Here is a 17,901-nt window from a genome sequence, read left to right as displayed (position 1 = left end):
GTGTTTTTGGCTTTTTATTATGTAGTTTATGTACTTTGTGATGTCAGGTGTGTTTCTTTATTGTCCTCTGTTGAGTGGAGTTTCATTGTTTTATGTCTTGACTACAGATGGAAATCAGCGACTCGCTGAATCTGATGCGACCATCTTTTTCTTTTTTCTTTGTATAAATGGTCGATGTCATCGCACACTGTCCCCTGATGAATTAAATTAATGAAATGAAAAAAGACATGTTATTAGGGCACTCTAGGACTTATTTGAACTTTAAACTGGATGAACAGGAGTATACTATGTGACCTGTTGGTGTGAGCAACCATTAAACTGTTCCTTTTAAAGCCACCAGCGTTCATTGACAAATGAAGGAATTGTTCCTTGCAGACAATGGGAGTTACTGTTGAAACATTGTCTTGATTATTTGGTATTATGTGCTGATTTATGTTACTCATAAAATTGTGTTTTATCAATCAATCAATCAATCAATCAATCACTCAATCAAACCTTCATGTCTTCTCAAAAGGACATTGACATTGAGGTTTCCCTCATTTCAAATGCCACTGAGATTATTTAAAACATTTACAATTTGTAACAAAGTGGTGAGAAATTCCTAAACTCTGCGAGAGAGGAAAAAACTCTAATCTTTAGAGTTTGCTGGAGGGCGTTCCATGAAATTGGGGCATCAAAAGAAAATGCGGTTTTACAGAGTTCAGTAAAATCTTGGACTTTAAGAACGAGCCAATCAGAAGAACGGGTCATGTAGGTGATAGAAATTCCACTCCAACAGGTCTGTGATGTAAGGTGGGAGATTATATTTAACTGATGGAGGCAGTGTTAGAGCGGGATTGATGTATGCTTTGAGGTACATTTCCTGTGTTTCAAGGTTTCATTAAAAGCCTCTAACTTATTAACAAAAGACAGTTCTTTAAAAATGTTAGATTTTCAGCACATGAAAACACAGGAAAACAATCTGAGCCTGTCAAAATAAAGCACAAATATTGCCCAAATTATTATTTTCCATCCATTAGAGCTTTTGATTTACTGCTGCTGGCTTAAGAAATCTGCTGAAAAGTAATTGTAGTATTGAAGCGCAATATAAAGTGGAGTAAAAGAGAATATTCTTACTCTCTTATCTTCTCCGCTGAGTCTCTGACACCGTCGAAGTCGTAGTCGAATATGGGTCCAATGAGCACGTTCACCCCGTTTCTCTCAGTGGCATATTTTTTCACCAGCACTCTTTGGAAATATCCCCATATTCCTGAGAGAGACAGAGAGGTGGAAGAGACGACAATAGGATGGGGGGGGTGAAATGATAAAAAAGCTGTGAAAACATGTCAGTGGATCAATCTGTGTGAGTCAACGCTGAGGGGAAATCCCTGGTTGGCTTACTCTTGAATGCAGGATACATGGGGACCGTGTTAGTGATGAGGACAGCATCGTATTTTTTGTCCATGGTTGATGACAATTCTGCAAATAAAGAAAAAGTTATTTTTTTCAGATATCAGCAACAAAGACAGGGCGAAAAAACACTGAATACTCAAATATGAAAATAAAACCCAGGCTATAACCCCCCCCCACATTTTTCTGTCATGATGCGTCAAGCATGAGACATGGGTTGACATGAACACCATTACACTTTTGGGTTTTAATTTTCTTGCAGTCCATTGTTCAGACCGCTGTGGCGTTTGACTCACGTGGCGGGTAGAAGAAGGCGTAGGTGATCTGCTTGTCTGCTCTGTAGTTGGTGCAGGACTGACTGTAGGCCGGAGGGACTCTGGTATCAGGTCTCACACAGTTAGACAGAGCTTCAGGCAGAGGGGACATTTCCACCTGAAGGAAGTGGGCACACACAAAAACACACGAGGTGGATGGTGAACTGTCTGCTGGGTGTGGAAGATAACACAGAGAATGGGAAACATCTATGATTGCCAGCAGAGGGCAGTCAAAGAGCACAGGATGAGCAGCACCTGTCTGCTGACGGTGTATGACGTCCAGAGAGGCATGGAGAGAATCTCGCTGTAGCCGCTGATGAAGTCACTGTGGTGGAGGATGGAGTATTTGGTACGGAAGAGAACAGCAGGTCGACCATGTGGCAGGTTCCTGCTGTCTGAGAGAGGACGAGCACAGAGACACGCAGCAGAAGAGAGGCAGGTGTGTAACAAGACACGCTTACAAATCACTCACGTTTACATTTATTAAGAATTCATGACGCATTAATAAATCATCAAACATTGTGGATGCTTTTCTTGAGGTAACACTTGATAAGAAATGTTAAAATGTGAAATGTATGCATAACAACTGATGCTACAATCATTACAGAATAAGTATAAAAACTGTACATGTTGTATTTGTAACTTAAAGGCTCTGAATGTTCACTGTTACACTGCAAAAATCAAATCTGAGCAAATTTTACTTGTTTGTTGTCTTGAAATTTGATGAATAAACACATTTAGATTAGTGCATCTCATTTCAAGATACTTGTAGAAAATGTTCAGCTTGCTGTTTTGGCAGATATTTTTCTTAATACGAGCAATTCAATCCTTTTTTTGCATATTGTATCTTGAAATAGAACCTTTATCTGGAATTGTCAGGTTAATGCGGCTGAAAATAAGTATAACAAATATGTGCGGCTGTGGATCAGTGGTAGAGTCGGTTGTCTCTCAACTGGAGGGTCAGGGGTTTGATCTCCAGCTCCAGATTTGTATGAAAGGGTTAGTTAATGTTGATGGTCACTTCACATAGAAACATCTACCATCAGTGTGTGAATGTGTAGGTGTGACCTGTGGTGTAAAAGTGCTTTGAGGAGTCAGAAGGCTAGAAAAGTGCTATACAAGCTCAAGTCCATTTAAATATTTTTGACTAGAAATGAGACAAATACACTCGCTAAGATTTGAGTTTTTGCAGTGTGGCAAGTTTACTTTCAGAGGATCCAGAAGGTGTTTTTCTCTGTTTCACCAAAATATTTAAAAATTAAAAACTTGTGCTTTAAATGTCAACCATTTCTGAAAGGCTTCAGTGGATTGCTTCAGCCCTGAAACAGGCTGTAATGACTACAATGACACCTTCCAGGGAAAGTTTCTGATCAAAGTACGTTCTCTAAAAGTGCATGTTTTGCCACTGAAAGGTTCAAACTGTCTGACAATATAACACACAGATAGGCGACAGAAATCCACAGCTGTTATTGTTAAAGAATGTTTCTGAGCGACATCACGTACATCTCATATAACAGTGTTGTTTAAAGGAGAGATGATTATTAGTAGCATCATAAAAGACTGACCATCCATAGCTTGCCTCAGTCGCTGGTTTAGCTCCTCCACTTTGTTCTGTAAGAGACAGAGCCAGAGTGACTCCAGGTTATAGCCTCGTACAAGGGTCACTTTCAAACCTCTCTGGCCCCTACTTTTTACACGCAACTGCAAAAAGATCGGAGATTGAAACAATCTCTTGCCAGAGATCTTCATGGGAATCACAAACACAGTGCAGATGAAGAGACACACATGCTGCAGAGAGGGACGGGAAACAACTCACTTCCAAACCACGTCATTCAGCAGGTAAATCTGAATGTGTCACTGAAAATAGACTGAACGTTTGACTGATATATGAACGTAAGAGAGACTGCCTCTCGTTTAGCAGATTAAACAGGTTAGGTTGAGTTGAACTGACTGACTTTGGAGGTGAATTGTCTCCAGCTCTGCAGCAGAAAGCAAAAGAGGCAGCACACTTTTTTCAGTTCTTAAAGAAGCTGAAAAAGAAGATTTCAGGTCGTTAGACACATTTTATAAGTCAAACATGCATGTTCACACAAGGCAGACATCCTCAAATCATCAAATAATCATGGAGTCAGCCCCATGCAGATGATTCTTTTTACAGCTCTGCTAAATGAGAAACAGAAAAACGGTGTTGGAAACCCCTTCAGTCACTTGCCGAGCGTTATTTGGGATGTTAGGTTGATGAACTGCTGCTAACAACAAAACATCTGGCTTTTACAGACTTGACAGAGCTTCAAAAACGGGATCTTTACAGACTAAGAGAAACTGAAGCTAACGCCTGTATGTTTCACAATTAAAAAATATCAGTTTGACCCAAAGACTGAATAATAAGAGGGACATACCAACATGAAGTGCACAAAATGCATGACCTGCAGCAGATGGAAATGACCTACTAGCTTATATTTGGTGCAGTAAACTTAGACAATCTTAAACCTGGCTATGTTTTAGTTATATTTTTGGTCTGAATGAGAAAATGGTACAAGGCATTTTGTAAGAGCTTCCATGTTTTGGTTTAGTGAGCTTAATGGCTAACTGCAGTTTTGTCCGATCAAAGTATGTGAACTACAAGTGCTTGTTTTGCTCCTTGACATGCAGGCTCAGATTACTTTTCTGCTAGCTAGTATGTTCTTGCTCAATACGTCCAATTACATTTATTGACATGTAGGCAGAAAATGTCAACACAGGGTCAGACTGTCCCATGATGACAACATTTTGGCATTTTGGATTTCTGCTCGGTCTTTTTGTATGTTGTATCCTGCCTCCTAAAACCCAGCCTCCATCCCGTCGAACAGGAAAAACTTTACCCTTTGAGGGACTCGTCTCAATGAGAAACTCAGGAAGACTTCAGGGATCAGGTTCTCCTGTGATTTATGATTGCATGTGTGAAAACAGTTTTAGATTAACAATCTGAGTCCGTCACTGACAAATCAAGTTTTCTTGAAATAAGGCCATTCGCAGCTGCTCTGTTTACAGCTGCCGATGTGGAAATCAACTGGAGCAAAATGAGTAATTTAGACCCCGGCTTAAAGTATGTAAAAATAGGACCCAGGTAAAAAACAAAAGCTCTGATTTTCCCTTTAACTTGACTCATGGTGAACACACAAGCAATCTAATTTGAGAGTTTGCCCTATTGCCAACGTCACAGTCAGGTGAGTCACAGGTATTTGAACTGAGTGAGGGTCTTCTTTACCCCCAGGGAGGCAATTAAATGGTCTGTAATTCTAACTGGACTGTGAGTACAGAAGGGGGAGCTGTACAATATGATGCACCCTTAAAGTTCATGATCTACAGGAAGCTGTTTGAGCAGATGCTGACTGGCAGTTTTATCAAACATTTATTTTCAGCTGTATTTTTTAATTTTTTATTACCCCTGTAAGTTTCCTACTACCAGCTAATGTAGCGGACTATATGGATTTGTGTTTATAATTCATTTATTATTACCAGCACCTAACATAATAAAAGCAGAACTGCCATGAAGCACAGGCTCAAAGAGTTGTCCGTTCATGATCATTACATCAGAGTAACACATGATCCTTTTTGGAGATCGGCTTGTTGATCAGCTTGCATCAAAGTGATAAAACATCCAGCAGACACCAACATCCATAAGTGCTTATTAACAGCTAATAAGCAGCCAGAATGCTACTAATAGTTAATGGTGAATACTGTGACCTTAATTTAAAGTGTTACCTGTAAATTGTCATGTACAATACAGATGTTTCAGACCTTAAATAAGATGCTTGTCTCTCACAAAGTTTTTTGAAAGGAAACCAAACTAAATAAAAGAAATGATCAGAACTAGGGAATTCAGAACCTGGTCGTAATGAACTGTTATATGGTAAGGCTTTTAACGATCATAAAAGAGTTTTAATTAAATGGAAACAATCCTCCCAATATTTAATAGTCATTTCTTTTTTGCTCGTACCTACATTTACACTTTTGCTTTTTTACGATGTAATTTCTTGGGGTACTTTCAAACGCTTCACATTGCTTGAATCTGTACAACCTCAAGTACAACCTCAAGTACACGATTACAAACAACAACATTTCTCCATTTTAACTTCTGCCATGTTGTCTTTGTGTTATTTTCAATTTAAAAAAGGGTTTATATATTTTTGTTTTAATCATTACATTCTGTTTTTATTTACATAACGTCCTAACTTTTAAGGATTTAGGGTTGTATGAATTACAGATTTATCAAGACGAAGACCACCATGTTGTTTGCGTAATCTGAAAAACAGAACTATTGTCACAGAAATATTAACTGTGTGATTCTGCAGCAGGCCATAAGGACCGGGATGGTTTTGGTGTCACTGTTGTTATCACTATAGGTGAGCTGACAGACAAGCCGATCTCCTACAAACTGGTTTTCTTTCCAGCAGTCTACAAGAAGCTGGTCCCAGGTCTGCCAACACTGAGCTGAGTCAACATGGCTGACCTTGTCTTCACAACTGCAGCCCAGGTCGTCCATCCCTGCAGGAACGAGACCAGAGGCCGCTGGCCTGGAAACCTCCTCTGGCATGGCGGGTCTGTAGAGGGGGCCTCTCAGCAGGTGGTTCAGACTACCATGAGTCCCGTTGTTGGGAGCCGGTTTCAGACCGAGGAGATCTGAGAGTGAGAGGGATCAGTCTTTTAAATTAAAGAATGAGTGGGAGAGGTTACACAGTGAAAAAAAAGTCATATTTATCATAACCTTTGGCACACACATCAAACATATTGAACCATCAAAACACAACGAGGACTCAGAAACACGGCTTACCGCACATAACGTTGTAAAGCTCGATGTTTTCAAAGGCTGGAACCTTAGTCCTGAATTTAAAAGTAGGTCCATAGCCTAAGAAAATAGTCTGAAAAAAAGTTGAAGAGTTGAAACAATCGCTTTCCACAAGCCAATACAAAAGTGTCTAACGTCAGTGAGTACCTGCATGCTGTTGATCTTATTGTCGTATCCATGGTCACCAGCGAAGCCACAGTGCCTCCTCCCTTCAGGGACTCTCCTGTATTGAACCAAAAAAAATCAGAATTTGGCTGATGCAGACTGTGTTTATCTCTTGTTGACCTGAAGGCTTCACATGAAAGTTCAGACACCAGCGCAAAGTCTTTTAAGTGTCTCCACAGATATTCAACAGGCTGCTACACATTTGTAAGAAAACATCATTCAAAGTAGTTTATAACAGCCGGTTATGAGTTCTCATTACAAGAGTGATGCTGATCACAACCCCTTTAATTGAGCTGGACCTCACAGAACAGGAACCTTTTTTTAGCCCCTACTCTCCCAGCATCATGGACAGAAAAAAAAAGTCTAAGGTTTTCACTGAATTCTCTAGTGGAAAGCTCCTCTTCAAAAAGTCCCCAGAACTGTCTGGTCTGAAAACACCTTTACATACTGGGTGAAACTCACTAAATACAGTAGAACTGCAGTATATTGTTGGTGTTCACCTACATCTACCCTACGCTCAGGACAGCCGTCCCTTCACAGAAAACTCAACCACGGCCCTCTAATTGAAAAACAGCCACTTCTTATTAAGTGTCCATTTAAACACTACTTCCAGTTATACAGCTTAATACGTATATATATATATATATATATGTGTGTGTATGTGAGTGTGTGTGTGTGTGTGTGTGTGTGTGTGTGTGTGTGTGTGTCTAGGGGGTGAAGCCGCAAGCATGTGAAAAATGTAAATGACGAGCTGACGGGGAGAGGAGACAAACTCAGTTTTTCATTTAGTGTGAAAAGTTAGTTGGTTTAGGACTGACACTGACATTGACTAATGCGCATATGTGTGTGTGTGTGTGTGAGTGTGTGTGTGTGTGTGTGTGTGTGTGTGTGTGAGTGTGTGAGTGTGTGTGTGTGTGTGTGTGTGTTTGTGTGTGTGTGTTTGTGTGTGTGTGTGTGTGTGTGTGTTTGTAAAGGCTCCAACACTCAGCTCACAGCTCTGGTGCCAGCGATTTGCCCGTCCGTCTACCTGAGCTGCACAGAAACCTCAAAGATCTCTTTCATTTAGTGACCATGCATGTGTGTGTGTGTGTGTGTGTGTGTGTGTGTGTGTGTGTGTGTTTGTGTGTGTGAGTGTGTGTGTGAGTTTGTTGATGTGTTGAAATATAATATAACTCCCTCAGGTAACAAACCAAAACAGCACAACAGCTTCATGAACACACACACACACACACACACACACACACACACACACACACACACACACACACACACACACACACACACACACACAGCGTGGTAAGCTGAGGCGGTTTGTTTTCACTCGTGATGACTTCATGTTTTACTTTGTCACTGAATCGCCGCAGTTGACCCGTTCAGAGCTCCACACCAAAACGTCCGTCAGACTTTCTTCTCAGAACGTCATTAATGTTTCAGCAGCTGCACGTTCGTCAAAAAGGTGTTTGTTTGTTTTTTACACGAGGGTGGCTTGGGACGTCACATCTTAAAACCTTTCAGCACTACGCGTGTTAATGATGCATTGATAGCAGCCCGTGTTGACATAAAATGTGTTCTTAAGTAAAGCAAGATGTGCAATAAAAAAAAAATAAAAAAAACAGCTAACAGATGGGTGGGCTGAAAATGCCACATCAACACTGACTGAGTGTGCAGAACCTCAGAGCACCTCGCTGGTAGCAGATGCAGCAATAGATCAAAAACTAAACGAGTTTGGACGACTTTTTCTCACAGTGCAGACAGCTCTGGATTTATAACTTTGAACTTTTGGCTGTTTGCACTTTTTCCCCAACCTTTTAAACTTACACCTCGAGGTCACTCAGTAAAAGAGATTGATGCAGGAATACAGAGAGCGTGAGGAGGAATGCATACACTGTAATGCAATCCAATAACCTCTCTGCTATCATCCAGTCACAATGAAGCTTTTTTAATTAACCGAAATAAACATAAAAGCGCAGATATGTGCACAGAGTGTTAAATATTAGACTAAGTTGGTCTTAGGCCAGATACTGTATATATGAATTTCACACTTGCAGAAAACTCCTGAAAAGCTCCTGATATTTCCAGGAGGAGCTGTATGTGTGAATGCAAAGTCAAATTAATCGCTTGGACCCAGCACTGCTAACGTTAGCCACACTTGCCAAAGCATTTTGACATAGTTTAAACGTACAGTAATGCACATCACAAAGTGCCACACTTTTCAGCAGCATTCAAATTGAGTGGTTTATTTTGTTCGTGAAGAATGTGTGAACTTTTTCAAATAACAATGAAAAGTTTTCAAAGAGTTTACTAGTCTAAGTTTACGAGTCTGTTATTTCCTTTTTCTTTTTTTTAAAGAAATGAGTCGCTAAGTACATCTCCAGTCAGTAAGACTTCAGTGATAACATTTCCACTTCCGTTCAGTCTGTAGAAAGTTCACCATGTTTCAGGTCTCATGTAATATACAAACATTGCTTGAAATCACCCCCCTTTATTAAGTCCTCCAGGTCATTGTGATGTCACCATACCTTGCGACGTGCCACTTCCTGTCCACCAGCAGGTGAATGTCTTCAATACGCCGGTTGTTGGCGTAGTGCAGTCTCTTCGGCAGGTGCTGCTTCAAGTACGGCTTAAAGTGCTGCTCTGCTTTCTTACACTGCAACACGGAAACACTCATTGGTATTTTGATTTACTATAGACTTCTTTTACCCCGTCAGCACATACAACACATTTATGTAAGTGTCAGCTGTGCAATACTGACTTAACAGAGTATCATGCCAGTATATGTGTTATATCTGTAACTGTGCATTACACTCAGACACCTCTGCTTTACCACTTGAACTACTTTGCAGTGAGTCTTTAATTATTTACCCCATATATTACAATATATAGTGCATTTTATTTTCCTCTAAATATTGGTAGAATAATGTTGTAGAAAGGGTTACATATTTAAACATACATATTCGTATTTGGGCAGATTTGGTGGGCATGACTTGGTTTGTTCCAAGCTGGATGTTGTTGTGTGGTTGCATAGAGGGACTGGCTAGGATGACAAGGAGCACAGTCTTTGATATTAAAGGAAGAATGTGCAACATTTCACACATAAATAGAGCAGATATCAAGTATATCCTGTGTAAATGTCTCTCTGAGTCATGACTGTCTACAATGAGTGAGAGAAGCTCGAGTCCCGCTAGCTGTATTGTTGTCTGAGCCGTGTTTACATCATGTTTAAATGGACAGGACGGCCTTGTGTATAAAGCTGTTTAAGTCAAGGACTAGAGAGAAGAAGAAGAATCGACTACTTATTTGGATGTCACATAAGTGTCTTTAGATCTCAGTCATTCTGTGTCAATTTTTGTGCAATATGAAGCTATGAGTTAACCAAAGTGTGCTAACATTAGCCTGCTAACACAACAATGCAGGACACAGGCAATTCAGAGTCAAGCCTCTTGCGCTTAATGGTTCTTAATTATGGTCTATACAATTGACAACTCCTTCATGTGAATGCGAGTAGAGAGGAGGTGTGTCGCTGGAGGAGAGAGGAGGCTTCAGAAAAGCGGAGGTGTCACCAAACAGCAGTTTGTTTTGGCTTCATGCATGGTGCTCAAGGGCGACATCTACTGGCCATAAAATCGCCTTCTCTGGTCAAAACAAATACAGACCATTCCTCATCGGAATCGAGACTTAGGAGGAGGACATGCTAGCTGCTGCGTTGTTGACAGAGAAGCCAGCACTTCAACATAGCATGATTCCTTAATGTCTGATGCTATAATAAGATATCTTACATATTGGACCGTTAAGCTTTACACACGTTAAATGTTTTTTCATGCAGGTCTGGTAACTTACTGTCAGGTTTTCAACAACAGCCTTGGGATCATCTGAAAGAAGAACAGAGGTGTGAGCGGTTTAAACTGACCCAACAGGTCAACAAAGCAAAAAGAAGGTACATGAACAAGATGAAAGAAGATTAAAATGTCTTGTTACTCTGGTCAAACACTTGGAGAACAATGTTTCCAGGACTGTAGGTACTGTGCACACAACCATGGATTAGATCAGAGGCTTTTTTTATCTTTAGGAACAAATCACTGTGTCCTGTTTGTTGATAAAAGTGTAACAGACCAGGAAGAAGAGGATAGAACACATGAAAGATATGAATTGGCTGCACAGACAGGATGTAAGAAGCATTAATGACAACACTCCCGTATTTCAAAGCCATCTCCCGGCCCCCTACAAGTTCAGTTATTTCTCACAGGAACCTCCCTACAACCTTTTTAGCATGTTAAGCTAGCGTTCGCACCCCTTCACCCCCATTCTTGTGTATTTTAGAAAACCTAGATGTTGGCAGGTATGATAGGAGGTGGGCATTGCCCTGGTGATGTCAGCCATTGGTTTGTGGACCATTGGTTTGAAGACTTGAGTTCAGCATTTTGACTGTTTCCATCTTAGTAAAGTGACGATGTGTGGAGGTGGGAGCTGAAAGGTTAGCAAACGCTCAGTTATAAGCTAACTCTAAATTGGTTGGGCCGTGTTAAGTTACACAGTACACTCCACATAGAGGCGTAAAGATCCCTCCTTGAACTGGTAATATGTAAGCACCATATGAGTGGATGTCAAGGGAAATTTGAAAAGGGAAACAAAGACAAAACTGAAAACAACCGACTGTCAAAAGAAAAACAACATTATGAGCTTTTCTCTCTCTCTCACATTTTGTGTTGTTGGGGTTTCTCGGGCGTATTCGGCCCAGAGATCCAGGGGTGAGGATGATGTCATCAACGTTGGACATGTAGTTACTGAGGAACTCCGTGCGGTCACAGTGGGCCTCTTCCATACCTGAGGACACACAGGAGGGTGAGAGTATGTCACCTCTGATGTACGTTTCTCGAAAAATGTAAATTTAAAAAAACAATAATCCTCCTCTGAGCTTTATTGTAGCTGCTGTGTGTGTGTGTGTGTGTGTGTGTGCGCTGAGCATGCAGGTAACATCTACCACACAAACTTGTTACCTAAATATGGTTTTAAATCCAACATGATGATTTGTGTTTGTGTCAGGGTGTGTGTGTGCGCATGCCTGTGTGTGTTTTAGTGTGTCTGTACCGTGATCCCCCACCAGGATGATGTTAACACAGCGGTGCAGTTTCATCTGTTTGAGTCCGTCCATCAGCTGGCCAACAATTCTGTCAATCACCCTCAGAGGGTTGTTGAGCTGAAACACACAGATGAGTCAGAATCCAAAGATTGTATGTGTCAATGATGGACACAGAGAAACTATCTAAAAGTACATTTGTATTTGTGTGACTGTTTTCTTTCCTTTAAAAGCATATCTTCAAAATCCCTCAACACAGACGCAGAAAATCTGTACTCACTTCTGCACTCAAGGGCCCCATTTTGTGTCCATACGTGTCTGGTTGTTCAGAGTGCATGGCGTAAACATAAGGCCTGAAACAAGATGCAAGTCATGATCATTCTCATATCATTACTTGATAGTTTTTAACAGGGAATCATATGCAGTGGTCGGAAAGTGGATATACTCATTTAGAAATGGTTCTCTTTTACCCTCTGCTGTTTTCTGTTCCATGTTTTATGTGAAAATGAGTAATGACTAAAATGAATACTATGATCAAACTAGAAACAGTCAGGAAACAGGCCAACAAAATCCTTCATAGAAATGCATCAATTCATAGGACGCCAACTAAAAGAGCTTGTTTTAACCACACCTGTGCAGTACTCTAACGCCCTGACGAAAGCCATTAGGCTGACACAGGTCGGCGTTTGCCTCTCTTTTTCTTACCTTTCCACCTTAACCTCTCCCACACAAGTGTGCCTGTAACTGCTTCAGAGACCACTCCACTACCAAACGGAGGTAAGCTGGTCCTCTGTTGTTTTTTCCAGGTACTCGTTTTAAGTTTTTCTGATTCTAACTGCATTACTCAACTCAAAGCCACTGGACTCAATAGACAGAATCAGGAATCTAACCATGCAGAACACATGAGCTGTTTGTGGACAGCTGCCGCAATTGGTTATATTTTTGTGAGAATGAGTTACACAAATTATATTGTGTTGGATCTTAACTAAGTATTTACAACTCTAACTCAAACTTAATTATTGTGGCACCTTTAAACCTGCAAGTCTTTTGATCCACAAGAAAAAAAAACATTTTTATTGTCAATGGAGTCTGGTGGCTGTGAAGAGAGGAAAGTAAGGACTCCTTCAGGATTACAATAAACAATCAAAATTTAAACAAATCTGAAGGAATCTGAAGGAATACTTTACATACAATCAGAGCCTGTCAGTACTTTAAGTGGATCTACTTTGATTAGCTGCATTATACTGCTAATTTAATCAGTCTATTGGAAAAAATGTTCAAACATTTGGACCCATACAAATATCTGAATTCCTCTGTACGCAAGTATTGGGCGAACAAGGTACACCCTAATTTCATTTAGGATATTTGGAGGAAAACATGCCAGGTTATTTGAGTTTTTCATATCATAATTTTGCATTTGGACTTCACCTGAGACATCTGTCATATTCAAACCCATTGGTAATGATGGTAACTGCCAGAAAATCGTATAGAGATATACTGTGTATTCATTGTTAAAACCGCCAAACAAGTGGCAACCTCCGCTGTTGAAAAAAGTAGTCAACGTTGAATTGCAAGAAAAATGGAATCCCATTGGGTCACTTATTAAAGGGTTCACTTTATTACAGCAGAAATAAATACGTGTACTGGCAGGTGCAACAAAGTTAAATGAAGCATTTCCAATATGGCGACCACCATCGTTGGGCTTCAGAACATCTGTTAAGAAACTCATAGATGACATCACTGAGACTACGTCTGTGTTTTTATAGTCTATGAATATAATGAACCACCCCCCCCCCCCCCCCTTCTCCCTGATCTGTGGCTGCAAAAGAATGAAAAATCAGTATGAATTAAAAAGTTTACCTCTCTCCTTCAGGGAGATGCAGCCACTGCAGCATGGCCAGAATCCGCCTCTCCAATGGGATAACACTGGAACAGGAACACAATGAAGGTTCACACTGGTTATCATTTGCAGAAAATCATAACGGATTTCCATAAGACATAAACAGATGCTTCTCAAACCATTAAAGTGTTCCTCTAACTCTCAAAGAGCCTCATAAAGTTGAGGGTTGTGGAGTAGAACACGTTTAAAGCCCTCTCACTGTTTCAAGTGTTTCAACGTCAAAGGGGGCCTGTGTGCGGCCTGCGTAGTGATGAGGCCACCAACCGAGCAGCTGGCTGTCATACAGTCCACAGCTGTCAAGCATCAAGCCCATGTCTGAGGCCCTGGATGGGGCTCCATGTAGGAGGCAGTGGGGGGGGGCACTCTTATTACACTTGACAGCAGACTTCTCACTCCATGTTTTCACTTTTCTATACTTTGGACTGAGGCTGTCACAACACTAGAATTTAAAACTTAGATACAATATGATCCTAGACAAAATGGCAAACCTATGCTGATGCAACAATATTTAAAAAAAGAGGTCCTGGGCACCCAATACTGTGTTTTTTGTTTTATTACCCCAAACAGAAGGCAAACTCCTGCACACTGTCTAGATTGCCCAAATAACATGAAACGTTGCTAATGTATTAGTGCAACTTAGACGGGGCTGTCTTTATTTTGCTCGGGTTTGAAATATGATTGAGGATCTGAAGGTATTTTTTAAGCTCTAGTTCTTAGAAAACCATCTTTAAAGGCTTTATATTTGATTTTTCACACCTAAATGTAATCGAAATCAAGTATATCCTCTGAAAATAACTCTGTGAGTCATGACTGTCTACAATGGGTGTAACACCCGAGTCCCACTGTCTGTGATGTTTTCAGAGTTTTCAGAGTCCTATCTTCACTTTGTTTACATCGCCGAGACGGCCGGCTGACTCCTCCCCTCACGTATAAAAGTTGTTAAATTGAGGGACAAGAGAAAAGAAGAATAACATACTGTACTCACTGCTTAACTGTGTTTCTAGATCACGCTCATTTCAGGTAAATTTACATGCAGTGTGAAGATACCAGCATAATAAAGATCGCTAGCATTAGCATGCTAACACAACAATGCACCGCGAGTTGTTTTGGTTTCATGCTGGTGCCCAAGGGCGACATCTGCTGGATCAAAAAAAATCACATATAAAGCCTTTAAGTAAAATAACAAAGACTGTGTCATTATACTGTTCATAAAACATGAAGGTATCTGATGGCATTTGCAGACTGCCAGGTGAAGGCAGGATACTTACGCTCCTGTTACGTCATTGGATTATAACAGAGACAGAATGGGTGAAGATGGAGAGGGGAAATAAGCTTTTACTTCTTCCCGCTCCTTTTTGGACATGTCACTTAAATAAGTGTTTGACAGATTTTAAAACTTCCCACTGTTTGTAATTATAATTTATTTTCTGTGTGTTGTCTTGTGTTCACCTTTGTCTTATGTATTTCTAAAAGCCTCCCGTGGACAGGTGTTCTAAATTAGCATTTTGCTAAAAAACACTAAAAGCAGTGCATCTGGGACTTGTGCATTGTTAAATGTTATAGCACCAATGTTACTGTATGTCCATGACAAATAAACAAATAAATACATGTTTGGAAAAAAAATGTAATTAAATGAAATCAATGGTGGCAATGTGTAACATCAGAACCAGCGAGGTGGAACAGCGCCGTGTGTAGATGAAGCTCCTGCTGTGTGTTCGCACGCTGTGCCACTTGTGCTTCTGTAACTCCTTAAAGCAATTTAAAATCACACACTGGGACAGTAACATTCTGCTGTTTGATACAAAGGTGTAATGATTTTCTTTGGAAGGTTTATTTTTAGTGTGGAGAGAGAGAGAGAGTTGGAAATGACATGCAAGAAAGGAGCCACAGGTTGGACTCGAACCCACGCCGTCCATCTGGAGGTCTTCAGCCTTTGTACATGGGCCACTGTCACCCTGGCAAAAGCGTAATGATTGCAGAACTTTGTTGTGGAACCGCAATCCGGCTTAAAAGTATCGAAAACGTTGACAACTTTACTGCTCACTGTGTTCACACTTCCAGTAAAATGTTCCCTCCTCCCTCTCTTTCTTCTCCTCTCTTTCTTCTCTGCTTGTGGTTAGAGGGAGGAGAGGACCTCCCAGACAGCTGAGCCCAACACAGTCAACCAGTCATCTACATGTAGCAACAATCTCTGCTCCGCATTACCATGCCAGTCAGGCCTGGTGCTCTGAGTCTAAACTCTGAAATGTGTTGTCTACATTACTCACTGTGTCTTCTCTCACACCTCTGTCAGTGCCAAGTGTAAGAAAAGCACTGCAGCCCACACTCTGCCCCCCCCCCCCCCCCCCCTCCTCTCCCCCCCCACCCCCCCCCCCCATGTCTGTGACCCTGGTTCACAGAAGAAACCTGCACAGTGTCAATAGGACCATTTGCACAAATTGCTGTAAAAACAGCCCAACGCCATCTCTCCGCTGAGATCTGCCCCTCGCTCCATCAAAGCCTCCTCTGTGTCGATAAATGTGGGCCTCGTTGTGTGTCGCAGTATTTTGGTTCAGCACAGCAGGAACATGAACGGACATGTTCTGATGACCTGATTTGATTATTGCCCCAAAATAAGTCACAGTTTATGAATAATTAGTAACCAGACAATGCATCTGCAAAAGGTTGTTGTGGCTCTCTTACACCAAACATGATTATTTAAACTGCAGGGAGTTTGTGACGCTCGGTGTGTTTGGGCAGATGAAAGCAATATTTGAAGGTCATAGGTGGCACTTCATTATTTCTAAAGGCTTTTTCACACATGCAGCCCGAGAAGATTTCTGGACAGGCTGTCCCTGAGGTCTTCCAGAGTTGCTTGCTCACATATTCACCTCAAATCAGTCTCCCTGTGAGGGAAATCTCAGGAGGCATGGGCATGATAAAAAGAATGATGATGCAGAAGTGGAGGATGAAGAATCTGCGTCTTATGCTTATTGTTTTAGCCCTTATCACAATGCCAACTGTAAAGGGACGTATTGATAGTATCAACGAGTGCAGAGGCGCTGCTTTTCAACAGGCAAGATCAGGCAACTGCTTGGGGCTCCAGGCCAGTAGGGGGCCCCCTCGAGGATGACAATGTTAAAAAACACAGAAGCGGCTAAAATATGCAACGTTTGCATGACATGAGTATTGCATTATGATGATTGTTCTTTGACCTTTGGTATATTTATATTTTGAAATGACAAAGTTGTCACTGTTCTTTATATTTATGAAATTTAAGGTCATTTTCAGGAGTTTTCTGTCTTGGTTACGACACCTCCCTTTATTTTTGAAGTCTAAACTTTTCTCAGAAGCAAATTCGTTATCTCTAAACATCCCTTTAACTACATTGCTTAATGGGTTATATGTGTTTATGTTGTGTCAACATGCCACTATGAATTCACAGATACTTGAGCTGTGTCCTTTAAACTAATTTATGTGTGAATGTCAAGATTGGTTTCACTGCACTTGGTGTTGAGTTGTTTGCAGACTGTGGACTAACAGGTGTAGAGGAAGCTCTGTGCAGGGCAGCGTTACCTTACACGTCATATTTCTTGTCCTGCTTTTGACAACATCAAGCTCGCTCTAGCTTGCACTCTCACTGAGTGTGTTTACATGGGCTTGAGTATCCCGTTTATGAGCCTTATCCCGGTTTTGAGCATATTCGGGATATGGCGTTTACATGCACAAATACAAAAACGGGATACTTAAAACCCCAATCAAAACCGGGATACTCGATTCCATGTAAACGCACTCACTGTCAAAACGTTTGGCTGCACGGTCAACATGCTTTAAAAGCATCTGAGATCAATTTACATTTAGATATTTGGAATAAAAAAAACAATGTACGAATACACAAAAACTTTTCTTCTTCATTCCAAATCAATAAAATCCATACTGGGTTAAACCCCCTAAGAAACAAGATGTGCAGTTCAATTATTACTGAGAACATATTTTAACCAGCATCAGCACCATTACACAACTTTTTCTGATTTGAGGACATTCATGTTTTTTTTTTTTTTCTGGCTGTTGAAATGTGTGGGTGGTTGTAAAGCCTCCAACACAAATATAAAGCGCACTCTTTCAGGGCAATCTAACGTGTCCTTACCTGGTACCAGAGCAAACACATTACAACAAATTATGCATTCACTGTATTAAACAAGCTCCATCTGACTCCCTGTGATTTTGTTGATTCACAAATCACTTAACAGGA

The 17,901-nt window shown here is 40.8% G+C and overlaps 1 protein-coding gene across 2 annotated transcripts in view; it reads right to left on the bottom strand.

Annotated features, from left to right (window-relative positions):
• The window catches only part of enpp2 (ectonucleotide pyrophosphatase/phosphodiesterase 2), a 33,987-nt gene that overhangs the window by 2,900 nt on the left and 13,186 nt on the right, over window positions 1-17,901 (bottom strand). The window contains exons 10-23 of one of the 2 annotated variants that reach the window (XM_065957538.1): window positions 13,631-13,696; window positions 12,051-12,123; window positions 11,782-11,890; window positions 11,392-11,517; window positions 10,534-10,565; window positions 9,216-9,343; window positions 6,679-6,754; window positions 6,517-6,604; window positions 6,196-6,365; window positions 3,269-3,404; window positions 1,959-2,098; window positions 1,686-1,821; window positions 1,381-1,458; window positions 1,117-1,249 (exon numbers count right to left, since the gene is read on the bottom strand). In XM_065957538.1, the coding sequence (XP_065813610.1) occupies window positions 1,117-1,249; window positions 1,381-1,458; window positions 1,686-1,821; window positions 1,959-2,098; window positions 3,269-3,404; window positions 6,196-6,365; window positions 6,517-6,604; window positions 6,679-6,754; window positions 9,216-9,343; window positions 10,534-10,565; window positions 11,392-11,517; window positions 11,782-11,890; window positions 12,051-12,123; window positions 13,631-13,696 (1,491 nt within the window). The remainder of the gene's footprint in view (window positions 1-1,116; window positions 1,250-1,380; window positions 1,459-1,685; window positions 1,822-1,958; window positions 2,099-3,268; window positions 3,405-6,195; window positions 6,366-6,516; window positions 6,605-6,678; window positions 6,755-9,215; window positions 9,344-10,533; window positions 10,566-11,391; window positions 11,518-11,781; window positions 11,891-12,050; window positions 12,124-13,630; window positions 13,697-17,901) is intronic. The other variant, XM_065957539.1, reaches the window with a different exon arrangement.

The sequence above is a fragment of the Labrus bergylta genome, chromosome 8 (assembly GCF_963930695.1).
Source record: "Labrus bergylta chromosome 8, fLabBer1.1, whole genome shotgun sequence".
NCBI lineage: Eukaryota > Metazoa > Chordata > Actinopteri > Labriformes > Labridae > Labrus > Labrus bergylta.
This window is presented reverse-complemented; position numbering and strand designations above follow the sequence as displayed.